This window comes from Manis pentadactyla, chromosome 4, assembly GCF_030020395.1.
Source record: "Manis pentadactyla isolate mManPen7 chromosome 4, mManPen7.hap1, whole genome shotgun sequence".
In the NCBI taxonomy this organism is placed as follows: Eukaryota; Metazoa; Chordata; class Mammalia; order Pholidota; family Manidae; genus Manis; species Manis pentadactyla.
Window position 1 is genome coordinate 178,155,308 of NC_080022.1, and position 14,984 is coordinate 178,170,291.

The 14,984-nt window shown below is 36.2% G+C and overlaps 1 protein-coding gene across 6 annotated transcripts in view; it reads left to right on the forward strand.

Annotated features, from left to right (window-relative positions):
* The window catches only part of CEP112 (centrosomal protein 112), a 405,933-nt gene that overhangs the window by 169,459 nt on the left and 221,490 nt on the right, over positions 1–14,984 (forward strand). For all 6 annotated transcript variants that reach the window (XM_057501633.1, XM_057501632.1, XM_036899724.2 and 3 more), the window contains one exon: positions 7,957–8,064. In XM_057501633.1, coding sequence (XP_057357616.1) covers positions 7,957–8,064 — 108 coding nt within the window. The remainder of the gene's footprint in view (positions 1–7,956; positions 8,065–14,984) is intronic.

Consider the following 14,984-nt stretch of genomic DNA (forward strand, 5'->3'; position numbering starts at 1 on the left):
CAAAAACAGAAACAAAAACATACAGATTGGAAAGGAAGCCGTCCAAATATCTTCAGGTGACGTGAATATCTTCATATGACATGATGACCTGGATATGGTCAAAATCCATAAGAGAAATACAAGAACTAACAAACGATTTAAACAAGTTTGCAGAATGCAAGATCAATATACAAAATGAGTCATACTTCTATTTAGTAGCAATGAAATACCTGAAAATGAAGTCAAGAAAACAATTTAATTCACCATAGCATCAAAAAGAATAAAATATTTACAAGTAAGCTAATGAAACCATTTGAAAACTTATGCATTGAAAACTATAAAATATTTCTGAGAGGCATGTTACAAGATCTAAATAAATGGACAGCTCTTCTGCATTTCTGGATTGGAAAACTCAGTATTGTCAAGATGGCCCTTTCCACAAATTGACATATAAATTCATGCAGTTACTGTTTGGGATCCCCTTTCTTCCCCCACATACCCTGTATCTGTATCCTGTCTTTGTGAACAATCACCACCTGATCTAATGTGCTTTTCAGGTTCCTTGAAAAGCAATAGCAGTGGCAACTGATGAGCAGGAATCTCTTATAATTATTTTCTGCTGAAGAAATGTATTTCCAAGCCAGAGACGGGTAAGATTCCTCAAGGGAGGAACAACCTAAGACAGGCACAGTCGCAGGGGGGTCATCAGGTGAGAAATTGGGGATCAACAGAGGTGAGGCTTAGAACCTCACCCCCCCGTTCTGAGAGAAATCTTCTGCATCCGTGGATGTTTTATTGCCCTGGTCTAGCTTGGATTAACACATAGTCTACAGGCACACACTTGATCATCTACATTTGCTCTCTTACAACACTAAACTATGTTTTCTACCTTTATCTTGTATCTACCTACCACTTCAGCATTTTATTAAAAATAATAATAATAAAGAGAGAAATGTGGTATCCACATATAAATCAAGTATAAAAATCAAATGAGTATTCATATTTGAACTGACTGTTTATAGTTCATAATGCATGAGCAAAACCGAAAGATTCTGTGATGACTCCCCTTGTACTGTTCACTATGTAACTTATTCATTATGTAAGAATTTGTTCTACATGTAAGAACTTGTTTGTTATGCCTCAGAAGATGGGAGACTGATGAAAATTAGGCTTGGGGTGGATTAATGATTGTACATTGAGCATTGACTTCCCTATACAGAATTTTATTGTTGTTAACAACCATTTGATCAATAAATATGAGAGATGCCCTCACAAAAAAAAAAAAAAAAAAAAAAAGTATACACTTCCAGTGGTAAAATAATAAGTAACTGGGATGTAATGAATATAGTCAAGATATTGTAACAGCTTGGTATGGTGATAGCTGGTACCCAGAATTGTCATGTATATAAATGTTGAATCACTATGTTGTACACCTGAAACTAATGTAATGTAATACCGTGTGTCAACTACCCTTCAATAAAAAAATAATTATCTACCAAAAAAAAAAAAAAAGAAATGTATTTCAATGGTTTCAATCACATAGTTTTGCCAAGTGCAGTTGAGTTTCTGAAACAGAAAGCACCTTTGGTGTGAGTATAATAGGGAACCCGATTTATAACAGAATCCTTATAGTGAAGCTCATTCACAAATCAAACAATTCTTGCATGATCAATTTTAACATTAAATAAATAAAATGTTTATGTCAAAACATGGTCAACTGGAAATCCTCTATTTCAGATTATCGGTTGGCTAAAAAGTAGGATATAGCTCAAATTTTTAAAGAAAATCAATCAGCAAATTCATTATTTGGAGAATCATAATGTTTTCAGATTTTTCCATACTCTGTATTTTTAACAGGCTTCCTTTGCTGGTGGTGTTTTGAACTGCTCTTTTCTCTTCTTGCTAAGATCTTTTGTGTAAAAGCCAGCAGAGCTTAGGGCATCTTTTTCCATTTGGAAACTGCAGCAGACAGCAGACAATGAGAATTTGAATTAAAAAATAAGAGCTTTGAGTTTGTTTTAGAAAGTGAATTGCTGTTTCAAAAATAAGGCCCATGGGAAAAAATGAAACAGACTAAAACTTTAAAAAAAAAATTGCTTCACACTGTTTCTTTCACTTTGAGAACTTTTTATCTCATTTAAGATGCTTAAATCTAGTTTTTGCTCTGATGGTGAAATCCATTGTGTTAGCTGTCAGCAACTAGTTGTGTAAAATATACATATTTTATTGTGAAAATGTATACTTACTCTGTTAGACTACTACTGTTTATATGTATAAAATCTTATTTTTAAAATAAATAGAGTCTTATATTTACCTAGTCTCTGTGAAACAAATAAGTGACGAAAAAGACAGCTGTGTTTTTTGAAGTATTGGCAGCAATTATAAAGTGAAACTTTTTAATCTTTTAAACTGACTGCATGGGTGTCACCTATCTAGTTCCTCCTGGAGCCACTTGATTTTCTAGCTTACTTTTCTCTTCTTGAAAATACATCCTCATTAAATGTTGCTCCTAAACACCTGGCTTTAAATTCTACTTCGTTTTCTTTACAGTCGTCAGCTGCATATTGGGTTTATACTTGGAAAACCCATTGGTTTGCTATAAAAACAAAATTCTGAAACCCTGCTGCTGTTGACTAGTGAGGTTGCTTCTGGTTCCTAGTACAATTGAAATGGTTAGCAGTTTCTTACTTACTTTAAATTTAGTTCATCATCCTGTTCTTGCCATTGAATTAATGAAAAAAATTCTCAAGTAAAAGGAAGGAAGAGTGCCATCTGGATGTATTAGTGACATTAAATTTAAATGGATAACAAACAGACTTAAAGAAAGATAGAATCATTGTACAAGCCACCCACTGTGACTTACACTTTGTCCTCATATCCTTTAAGGGTCATTCTGGCTCAGGTCATTTAAAATATATTTTTTAGACCAGTTTTAAGATGATAAATGTTCACTGTAAATAGAAGCAATTTCTCTCAGTTACATTTTGATGATAATAGAGAAATCTTTCTATCCTTTTAACACTGGAATTTTGTCTTTAAATGAACTTAGGTAGCCTGAGGTAAATTTTTTGAATTACATTTAAATGTTTCAATAGGAGCTGTTGTGATAATTAATTCCAAAATGACAACATCCAAAGCATATGTATAAGTATTTGGCTTTGAAAAACAAAATTAAAACAAAACAAATAATTAAAAGAAATCTTAGCTTTTACCCTTAAATGCTTAATTGAGTAGTAAGTAAACTTCTTTCTAATAGTATTCATCAGTGACTAATCTCTTTTGCAGAAGAAAAATAAGCCAAAAAACAAAACAAAATAAAAAACCTGAGACCTTTGGACCAGAGAATATGTCATTCTGTCTGTATCTGGCTGATTTGAAGGGTTGTTAATTGTGAAAACAGTAATAACATTATTATTTTTTAATACTTCAGCTGTTTTATTGACTTAACTAACCAAGGATTCAGCAGACTTGATTTTTTCTTTCACTCATTTATGAGAAATTTATGAATATTTGCTCTATGCCAGCCATTGTTGTAGATTTTGGAAATTCAGAAATTAAGACATGCTTGTGTCTTGTGTCATATATCAGTGCATAAAAGTATGTGACTATAAAAGATGACGTAATGAGTGGAATAAATAGATGATTAAGAGTGGAATAAATAGATCATTAAGAGAACACAGAGGAGGGCTATCTCAGGCAGCCCAGTGAATTATTCATTTACCTGCAAATATGGCAGCTTTGTGTAACTGTGAGTTTCTAAAATGTTTACTTGATAAAATGTTATTGATAATGAATTTAGCAAGGTCACTAAATATAAGGTCAGATACACAATTCAATTTTATTTCTATATATCAGCGATCAACAAATAGAAAATAAACTGAAAAAGATGTCACAGTACCAGAAATCTTTACTACCTAAGGATAAATCTAGCAAAAGATGTGCATGGTTTCTGTCTTGAAAACTAGAAAACATTATTGAGAGGAACCAAAGAAGACCTAAATATAGGGATATATCATATGGATGGATTCAAAGACTCAGTGTTATTAAAAATGCCAGTTCTCCCCAAATTAATTGATACAATCAACAAAATTCTAAAAGTTAAAATGTTGGAAGTGCTTTTTGGTGGGGGGAGTGAGGGAAACTGACAAGCTGGCTCTGAAATGGATATGGAAATGCAGAGGTCTGGGAATAGCTAAGGTAATCTGGAAAATACAACTGGAGAATTTATACCACCAGAGATGGAGACTAATATTGACCGATAGTGATTAATACAGTGTGGTTTGGGCATGAGGATGATCACTGTTGCTCAAGAAAGAGACCCCACACAAAAGTAGGCTCACGCATGTGATCAAGCTGATTCATGTCAAAAGAAGAAATGCAAGGAAAGATCATTTCAGTAAATGCTGCCATGTCAGTTGGATAGCCACCTAGGAAATAAAAGAATCTTGCCCCTTGTTTTATCACATTCACAAGATTAATTCCAGGATTGTAGATGTATAAGTGATAGCTAAAACAATAAAAGTTTTAGAAGAAAATGTAGAAACAGTTTTGATAGTTGGACATATGTAGAGATTTTCTAGATAGGAAACAAAAAGGGACAAAAAAAACAAAATATTGTAAATTTAAGTTCATTAAAAAAAAAAAACTCTTCATCAAGAGACGAGTAGGAAAAGCAACCTCAAGGTGAGAAGATATTTTGCAATTCAGGTATTGAACAAAAAAATCACATCCAGAATAAAAGAACTCCTACGAGTCAACAAGGAAAGGACAGACACCAGCCATATTCTGTCTTTTATCAACTGATCATCATCTCTCACAAAAGGACTATATAATCAAGTAGTATGTGAATTGATTTTTCCTGTTAAGGATATTAGTTCCTACTGAGTCTTTAGCCAAACATAGAAATAATTGTCTTTCTGCCACTTAATCTACCTACCTACCTATTTATCTCTGTCATTTATCTGAATATGTATCAAATACAATAAAATATATTTTCAATTGTGTATTTTTCTGCAATTATATAATTACTTGAGTATCCATGTCAAATTACTCAGAATATAACACAAGAGTACTTTCCTAGAGAAAGAGCAATAACTTACTACAACCATATTTGACAAGAGTCTGCTAGATGTTTGTCCAGTGTCCATGCCCTCTTTCTTACTAATAGAGCCCTGCTTTTATGCAGAGCAACATTAGATAGTTTTAAAATTGCATCCCCTTACCTTGCAGATGGAGCTTGCCTTTAATGTAGTTCTAATGAATGAAATACAAACAGCATAATTAATTTTCTGTTGACAGGAACTTAACAGGAAAGCCTCTGAAAAGCTAATATGACTCAGCTAATACGTATCCTTTGCCCTTTCTCCCTTTACCCTTCACCTTTGCCCTTCCTTTGCCAGATGTTCAGAGCTGCAGGAGCCATTTTGCAACTATTAAGGGAAGGTTGAATTGCGGAGACTTTAACTCTGACATCTTTGAACTGCCAACGTAGCAGACTATTTCTGAACTTTTTGTTACCTGAGGAAAACATAAAGGGACTATGTTGTTTAAGCTATGTTGAGTTTTCTCTTACATGTAGCTCCAGTAATGCCTGAGGCACCATATAAGGAAAATACAACACCTTTCTTAACTCTCTTCTTTAAACTCTAAACATTCATAGAAATACACCTAAGCCCTTTTCTGTTCTAATTTGACCATCAAGTTTTACTTTTAGGTCCTTTTGAAGCCAGAGTTACACAAAAAAGGAGTGTTGTGGTTATTTTTTTTGCACTTGGAGTTGAATGGAATATGGAATGATGTATTACAAAGCAGAATCTTTTATATCTATGGCAACTGAGAACCCTGTGTTTTTTATATAAACTGAGTATCTTACAAGACTTGTTTTTTTATTTTTTCATTGAATTGTGGAAGGAGAATGGAGTGGGGTCTTGCATTTTCGGTCAGTATAAACTAAAATAACATATATGTCATTTTCTTAAGTTGGCTATTATTTGCTTTTAATTTTTCTTAATGTTTAGTACAAAAGTTCTTTCATGTGCTTTAAATTGTTGTATCTTGATTATAGAAGATAATGCTATTTTTTGATGAAAGATATTCTATTTTTTACAAGCTGAGTACATGAAGCTCCTAATTCTTATTTAAAATGTTTAAAATTCTAACTATTTAAATATTTATTATTTGTTTTTAATATTCACTCTATGCTGAAGTAAAATAAGAGCCAAAAATGAATTTGATATGAAGAATATGAAGATCTGTCTTAAAAGTACTAAGTAAACCAGATCTTCCCTCCTTGATTTACCTTCTCTTTTTTCTGTTGCTTTTGATTTTCTTACCCTTCCATTCATCAGTAAGCATTTAAAACATATTTATTCTGCATACCATGCCATTTAGTTAGAAATTACGATACAAAATAAATGTAAGTCAGAGTTTCTTTTATTTGAGAGCTCATGATATAGATAAATAAAGCACATGGACTTGGAACACTTCCATCCTATGGAGAAAAACATGAATTGCTAGAAAAATAAAGATATTAAGACCCAGAACATAGAGAGAAGGAAGATATTTATATTAATTGGTGTGATTAAAGAATACCTGAGAGGAAAGGAGACATCAAAGCATGTTTTAGGCCCAGCGAGGAGGCAGGTGAACTGGTGGTGATCAGTGATGAGCTGGGAGAAGTAACTGGGATTAGATCACATGAGACCTCATAGAATGTGGTAGAATCTCTAACTTTTAATTATTTTTAAAATAACAACAGCTTTATTGAGATGTAACTCACACGCCAACAATTCATTTATTGTAGATATATAATTTAATTATTTTTAATAGAGTCATAGAGCTGTATATCCATCACTACAATCAATTTAGATTTCCGTTACCCCCAAAAGAAATCAAATCACCCAAACTACCTCCCACCCCAGTCAACCACAATCGACTTTCTGTTTCTGTGGATTTGCCTGTTCTGGACATTTCACATAAATGGAATCATACGATACATGGTCTTTGTGAGTGCCTTCGTTCACCGAGCATAATGTTCAAAGTTCATCCATGTTGTAATGTGTGTCAGTATTTCGTTCCTTTTTATGGCCAAATAATATTCATTTGTATAGATATACCACCTTTTGTTTATCGATTCTTCAATTGTTAAACATTTGGGTGTTTTCCTCTTTTTGGCTATTATGAATAATGCTGCTGTGAACATTTGTATATAAGTTCCTGTGTGGATGTATGCTTTAATTTCTCACTGAAGAGTAGAATTCCTGATTCACATGGTAACTCTATGTTTAACCTTTTGAATAACTGCCAAACTGTCTTCTAAAGTAGATATACCATTTTGCATTCCCACCAGCTGTGTATAAGGTTCTGATTTCTCCACATCTTAATCAACATTTGTTATTATCTGCCCTTTTTTATTATAGCCATCCTAATGGGTGTGAAGTGATATGTCATTATTGTCTTAATTTGAAATCACCTAATGACAATGATGTTGAGCATCTTTTCATATGTTTATTGGCCATTTGTATGTCTTTTTTGGGAAATGTCTCTTCAGTTCCTTTGCCCATTTTAAAGTTGGGTTTAGTTGCCCATTTATTATTGAGTTCTAAGATGACTTTATGTACTCTTGTTACAAGTCCCTTATCATATATATGATTTGCAAATATTTTCTGCTATTCAGCGCATACCAAGGCCTTAATAAAATCATACTGAATAAATATTTTAATGTTTAAAATCACATTTCCATTAAAATGTGGTAGCATCAGAATTTAGTCAATTATATACCAATTTTAATTTTCCTGACAAACTATTGAAGTATATAAAAAATTGATATGTCTTTTATAATTTTGTCAACTTTAAATTCACCACTGTGATTGGTGTGGTGTTTAAAAATCTGTCATTTTAGTGAGTAGACTAATCATAAAAGCATGGAATATGATTTTTTGTTTAAGCAATTTAATATTTGGTTTCTAAATTTTACAGATGGAAAAAGTGGAAGCAGATCTAACTAGGTCCAAGTCTCTTCGTGAGAAACAATCCAAGGAGTTTTTATGGCAGCTTGAGGATGTAAAACAGCGATATGAGCAACAGGTTGGTCTTTCATTTTGACGATGCCATTTAATTTTTTAATGCCTGTCTATCTCTCTTTTAAATATCTCTTTGTATCAAATATTCTCTTCCCAATGAAAATATTATTAAAACATAATCACTAATAAATTAAATATTAATTTTTTTATTGAAGTATCATCAGTATACAATCGTATATTGGTTTCAAGTATATAGCACAGTGATTCAACAGTTATACACATTATTAAATCCTCACCCCCGCTAGTGCAGTTACTATCTGTCAAAACAATGATGTTACAGAATCATTGGCTATATTCTCCATGCTGTACTACCATCCCTATGACCAACTTACGTTATGATTGAGAGTTTTTGTGCCCCTTTACCCCCCCAAACCCTCTTCTTCCACCCATCCCAACCCCCCCCGCCTCCATGATAACTACTAGGCACTTCTTGGTGTCTCTGAGTCTACTGCTGCTTTGTTTGTTTTGTTTTGTTTTATTCTTAGATTCCACAAATAAGTGAAGTCATATGGTATTTATCTTTCTCTGCCTGGTTTATTTCACTTAGCATAATGCCCTCTAGGTCCATCCATGTTGTATTAAAATAATATTTGTTTCAATAAAATCCAGAAACAGAATTTTTAGTCTTCACTGGAGTCTCTTCTGACAGTTTGTTAATATGAATGTTTAACTGAAACATTTACTGTGATTCCTGAGTTCTGTTCCTGTCAGAGCACTAGTTTGACTTACTCATTTATTGAAGAAATAGTTCTGTGGGGTGGGTGGGGGGTGGCATCTTCTGTGTACCAGACACTCACCAGTATGAAGCAGAGTGGGAAGCAGGAATGATAAGACTCCTTTTCTCATGAAGTTTACATTCTGGTGCAGCCAGCCAATAAATAAAACATGAAATAATTTTAAAGAGTGATTTATGAAGAAGAAATAAGGTGTGTACATAGACCTTGTTGGGTGGAGGCTAGGAAGGGGACTACCGGCATGGATAGGTAGTCAGAAGAGCCCTCTAAGCGGGCATGAGGTCTCTGGAGAAGTGGTATTCCAGGTGGGGGGGCACAGCAAGGTCCAAGAGCCTGAGATGAGAGCCAGCCGGGAGGGTTTAAGGAACAAAAATGACAGTAAGGCTGATTTAGTGGAGTGTAGAGAGGCAGGTCCTGACTGTAGGAGATGGTGGGGAGGTGTAGGGTAGGAGAGGGAAGCATAGGGGTTTTAGGTTTTTTTCTGCCTCTTATTTATGATTTTTAAAAGGGTTGGTTTATTTTTGTTATTAAAAAATGTATTTCTGCTAATTCTTGGAAAGCTTGAGGTGGTCTTTCATTTTGATGATGCCATTTAATTTTTTAATGCATGTCTATCTCTCTTTTAAATATCTCTTTGAATCACACAATCTCTGCCCAGTGAAAATATTACTAAAACATAATCACCAATAAATTTGAAAAATTTTTTTATTGAAGTATATCATTGGTGTACAATCTTAATTTGGTTTCAAGTGTCCAACACAGCGATTCAACAGTTATACATATTATTAAATCCTCACCCCCACTAGTGCAGTTACTGTCTTATTTTTACTTATTTGTCTAATGTGTTGGTCTTGTTTCTTAACATCTGGAAAAATGTTAATTAGCCTAATCACACAGTTAAGAAAATTTTTCCTAAAGTCAATATTTGAACCATTTTATTCTGGAAATCTGAGTAATTTTTTTTCATTATTTTTAATCTGTTATTAACCACCTACTATATCAAAAACTGATTAATTCCTTGTAATTACTGAATTTGATTTTCCTTAGTGATAGCAATTAGAAGAGTTCCATGGAAAGGAAGTCTAGCATATGGCCTTGTCTAGCATAGGCTTGGTCAAATATACTTAATAAGGAAAATTGGTTTTCCTTATTAAGTATTTATCCTGTTGATCCTATTAATAGACCGTACACTATTGCATTAATTTTTCTGTATTTCATTTTCATGAAAAAGAGTAAATGACACAAATGTACAAATGTATAACCAGAATAAAAAAATCCTCAGAAGGATCTCTCAGGTTGGTGCAGACTTCACCCAATTTATTCTTCCTGTATCTGTAGGCCAGTTCATTAAAATCAGTGTTGAGGAAGAAAATCCCAGACAGTAACTCGCTAAGGGAAGACAAAGGCAGGAATACGAGCTACTAGATTTTAGAATATTTATCATGTGATGATACACTGACTTTTTAAAACCTTTTTTCATCAGAAAATTCTATTAACTGGAACAGCATTCCCCCTGACCACTCCATTGTTAAGATTTTTATTGTGAAAGTTAATCATGAGAAATGATAGATGTATAATAGTGGTCCTACAAGCCAGAACAAATTCGCTTAAAATGAAGCCCATTATGCTGAGCTCATTTCCTTCTTTGAACAGGGGACCAGGCTGGTAGGTAAGAGAAGAGTAAATGTAGTATATATCTGGACTTCACCCAGCTGTCTGAAAGATCCTTCATGAAGGCAATATGGGAAAATATGGTTTAGATATACATTTATGTGGTTAAGCAGCATTTCTAAGGGCCATCTCTGAATAACTAGTAGCAATCTGAAGGGAGATTTCTAAGTGTGTCAGTCACTGGGTGATGACGGAGAAGTAAAGTTTCCAGCTGATATAGAGTTCAGAGTAGTTAATAAGGAGGACACAAAAATCAGTTCTCTGAAGCTTTAAACAGCTGAATTTAAGATTAAATGTATTGGGGTTGAATATATAATCCCATTCTTCAATTTAGAAAATCATCTGCAAAAGTATGAGTTACAGGTTGGGGGGTGTAAGGGGCGTAAGGGGTGAGGGCATCAAGGCCGAAAGAAAGAAATGCCTGGAATGGTGGGAGAATGGAGGTAGACACACATCCTCCAACTTTCCGCACCTTTGCCCGATGAGACCCTCAGCCCCTCTGTGCGTCTCCGGGCAGATGTGGGCATTTCTGGCTCCACCACTGGCTTATTTACTTACAAACCTGTCTGGCTGGATTTCTTCGTTTCAGGGCTTCTGCCTATCATCTCAGTTGCCATTCAAGTGCAAGTGTGACGGCTTTTCTATAAAATGTAAAATCTTAAGCATTATGGCTGGAGCATTCCCCACTGGAAGGGGAATTCGATGCCGATCACCCAGGCCCTTGTTTGTCACACTCGGGTAGGTGATCCCTGGGGTGGCGAGCAACTGCCAGGGTGCATGAAGCTGCACGCATATTTCCTGGAAGGCTCCATTCACTTGATTATTTTGTGGGAAAGCAAAGTAGCTTTACTGTTGAGGTAACAGTCATATTAAAACAAACATAGCCTTTCCTGTTTTGTAAAATGCAAAGTTCTCATGAATTTTTAAGATAAAGTAGGACATTTCAGAGAAACTTCCACCTTGCAGAGGCTGCTTTAGGCAATGCCCTCAGATCCCCCAGAGGGCTACTATTCATCTTCTCTGCTGTGAGGGGTACTTTGGTGGAAAAGTTTTAGTAGCCCTTAAACCATCTAGTTCTCACAGTTTATAATGAGGGAATTGACATTCAGAGGAAAGGAATAACTGGTGACATTCTGGGCCTCAGTTTCCTTATTCAGTTTTAATTTTTGAGCCCCTGCCATATAGAAAGCATCATGCCAGGAACTGTAATGAAATCAAATGAAAAAGCAAAGTGGTATTTTAAAATATTTTAGCCCCAATCCAGGCATAAAGTGAGAAGATGCAGAGAGAAAAACATCAAACACATGGGATAAACACACACAAATATCCTGTAAAGCCCAAGCTTTCATCAAGATTTCCTGTTTCTTTCCTGTATAACCCATTGGAACAAAGAGACAATTCCAATTGTCTTTTCACAAACCTCATTCAAGTTGGAAACAAACAACAAACCAGGCATGCGAGGATTTCCTGAACTATGGAGATTTTTTTTGGCAATCCCATTATATCATTCTTTAATCTTATATTTTACATCTTCTCTTTTCACTACAAAGCCTTTAAAGGGAAATGTACTTCAACAGATAAACGAGTGGTCTAATTCTCCAGAAAGAATAATGCTTATTGTTGATGATTATAAGAAACACTGAAAGGCCAACCTCTACAAGTTACTGTTATTTGAAACTTAAAATATTTTGGTAGCAAAGATAGTAGTAAAAATAAGGTACATTGTTCAAGATAAGCAATTGGGACATTTTAAGATCAGTTGAGATATTGAGCAGATAGTAGGCAATTCCCAATTTTTCTCCTGTAAATATTTCAGTTTTTAGTTCTCTTGATTTTTTAGGTGATATAGCCTAAAAATATAGGCCTCTTTTAAATTATTTAGACTGCACTAAGAAAGGATATAGGAGAAAGCAAGAGGGAGAGGAAGCAGGGAAGACATGTCACTCGCAGAGGTTCCCAGGGAGGTCGAGGAGTGTGGGTGAGCGCCCGGCACAGGTGGAGGCCTCTGGGAGGACCCCCAGCTTAGGTGGAGGTGCTGGCCTCCGTGGAGAGGGGCAGGCCTCTGCTGGAACTGGTGAGATGAGGGGGAGACGACAGATGCACAGAAGTTCGTTGATCTACAGTAGGAAAATGAGGACGTTTTCTTTGTGAGACAGGAAGAGGCAAGGTCTTTTGTGGGACTGGAGGATTTACATAGATGAGAGCTGATTGTTTGAAATCATTTTAGAAATGTCGTGACCGATCTAACTGGAAAAACTTGGTAAAACTTCTTTTTGATCTTGAGGTCCCAGATGAGGCTAATGACCGTGAATCTGTGGGTCTTCCTAAAATCTGTTCAAAAGGGATTTTCATATGCTTTATTGATTTCTAAATAAGTGTCCACTTCATTGTACAGGTAGTCTGTGCCTACTATCCTCTTGGTCTTGTTCTTTTTGCTCACCTTATCATACTCTTTAAGAGTCTTTTGGCTTGGCTTTCCATTTTTAGTTCATAATAAATCATTTGGAGCCTTAACTACGTATCAGTCACTCTGTTCCTCGGTGGTGATCAAGGCAAATGCAGTCCCTGATCTGGTGATGCTCCACTTCTTTCAAATTGTTTCTTTCCATAACCACCTAACTCAGAGAATGCAGCCATGCTACAAGGCACAGACTGGTCCTACAGGCAGCAGGAAAAGTGCCAGATTCCTGAGCATGAGGCTGCCAGAGTCAGAGACCCAGGCCCTGAAGCTGTGGGCGTGGGCCACAGGTCCAGGCCCAGTACGGGGAGCCTGGGTTCACAGACTGTGCGCTGGACTCAGTGAAAGGTACTTGGGGCTCTTCCTTTTTTTTTTTTTTTTGGCTTAGAAGTTCTCTCATCTAGTTAAAACAAATGGCACTTTCATCTCAACTGGGAATTAGGAGGGCAAAGAGGTTCTTTTCAGTAACTGTAATATGAAGTGTGCATGTTTTGTTTTCGGAATACTTCCTTTTAAAAATGTTCCCTAGGTAGTGATTCGGCTAACCAATGATTTGCATTCTCTAGATACTTTAAAAATCTAAAATAGAAACTATGTCTTTCCAATGATTCATTATTAGACACATATTTATTGAGCCACCATGTTGTGCTCAACACTGTATAGGTGTGTAGGATGCGGCCGACTCTACAAAACAGAGGCTCTGCCCTGTGGCAGGAGAGACAACAACACTGCTCTTCCTCCCCCCTTCTCTCTCTCTCTCTCTCAAGGTAATGATAATTGTTATGAAATAAAGGGGGATACGGTGTGTCTGAGTGAAAGAGCTATGTTATATAAGGTTGTTGTGTCATATGAGGTATTATTTTAGATGAGATCAGTGACGGACTCTAAAGAAGTGATACTCAAGTTAAAATCTGAATCAAGTGGAGGAGAAAAGCATACAAAAATCTTAGGTGAGGAAAGAGCTTTTTGTGCCGAGGGAATAGGTTGGTAGTGGCTAAACTGGAGTGAACTAGGGAGAGACTGTTAGCCACGGTTAAGACTTGGGCAGTTTATATCAAGTTCTGTAGACCTTGGTGGGGAGATTAGGTTTTATTCTGATCATGATGTGGAGCATTCGAGCAAGATGTGCTCTGCCTTCAAAAAAGACTCTCTAGCGGCTGTGTGGAGCTGATTGCAGGGAAGCAGGGAGGCTAGTCAGGAGATGATTGCGGTATTCTGGCGAGAGGTTACTGTGGCTTGGATGAGGGCAGGAGTGGTGGGCGTGATGGCAAGCCATCAGATTGGGATATGTTTTGCCAGCAGGACCTGTTAATGGATGTGAAATGGAGTGTGGGGGAAAGAGGGAACACAAGCATGACTCATAAGTTTTTCAGCTGAGTAACCAGGCGATGGTGGTGACAGACACTGACACGTGAGCAGAGAAAGAAAAGAAAGGAAGTCCTAGGACTGAGCCCCGGGCACTACAGCAATTAGAGATGGGGAAGAAGTGCAGGAAATAGCAAAAGAGCCCAAGAAGGAGCAGCCAGTGAGGTAGAAGGGAAAACACAGATGGTATGATTACCCATAAGGCATTTGCAGTAAGCATTTCAGGAAGGAGGAAGTGAGTAACCAGTTGTTTCAGGTGTTGCCAAGAGGGAAAGTCAGATGGAGACTGAGACTGACCATTGGATTTGGCAAGAAGGTCTTTAGCTGCCTCAACAAGACCAGTTTCCGTAGAACATGGGAACAAAAGCCTGATGATACATATGGGTGGAGAGAGAATGGGATGTGAGCAGGCCTTTCGAGGAATTTTGGAAATAATGGGAGCAGAGAAATGGGATAGCTAGAGGGGTGTGTAGGGTTAAGGGAAAGTTTTCAAAAAATGAGATACTAAAACTAGAAGTAGTCAGAAGAGAACTACTTCATCTTCCCTCTCACCAGGTTGACTTGGCCGCCTCGTCTACTGAATGAATGAGTTCAGTAAAGACACAGATACAAAACTTGTTTGTTGTTGAGCATGATCCAATGGAGAAGAAAATGTTGATGACGCAGAGAGTGAGGGGGTAACTGTGAGAGCAACAA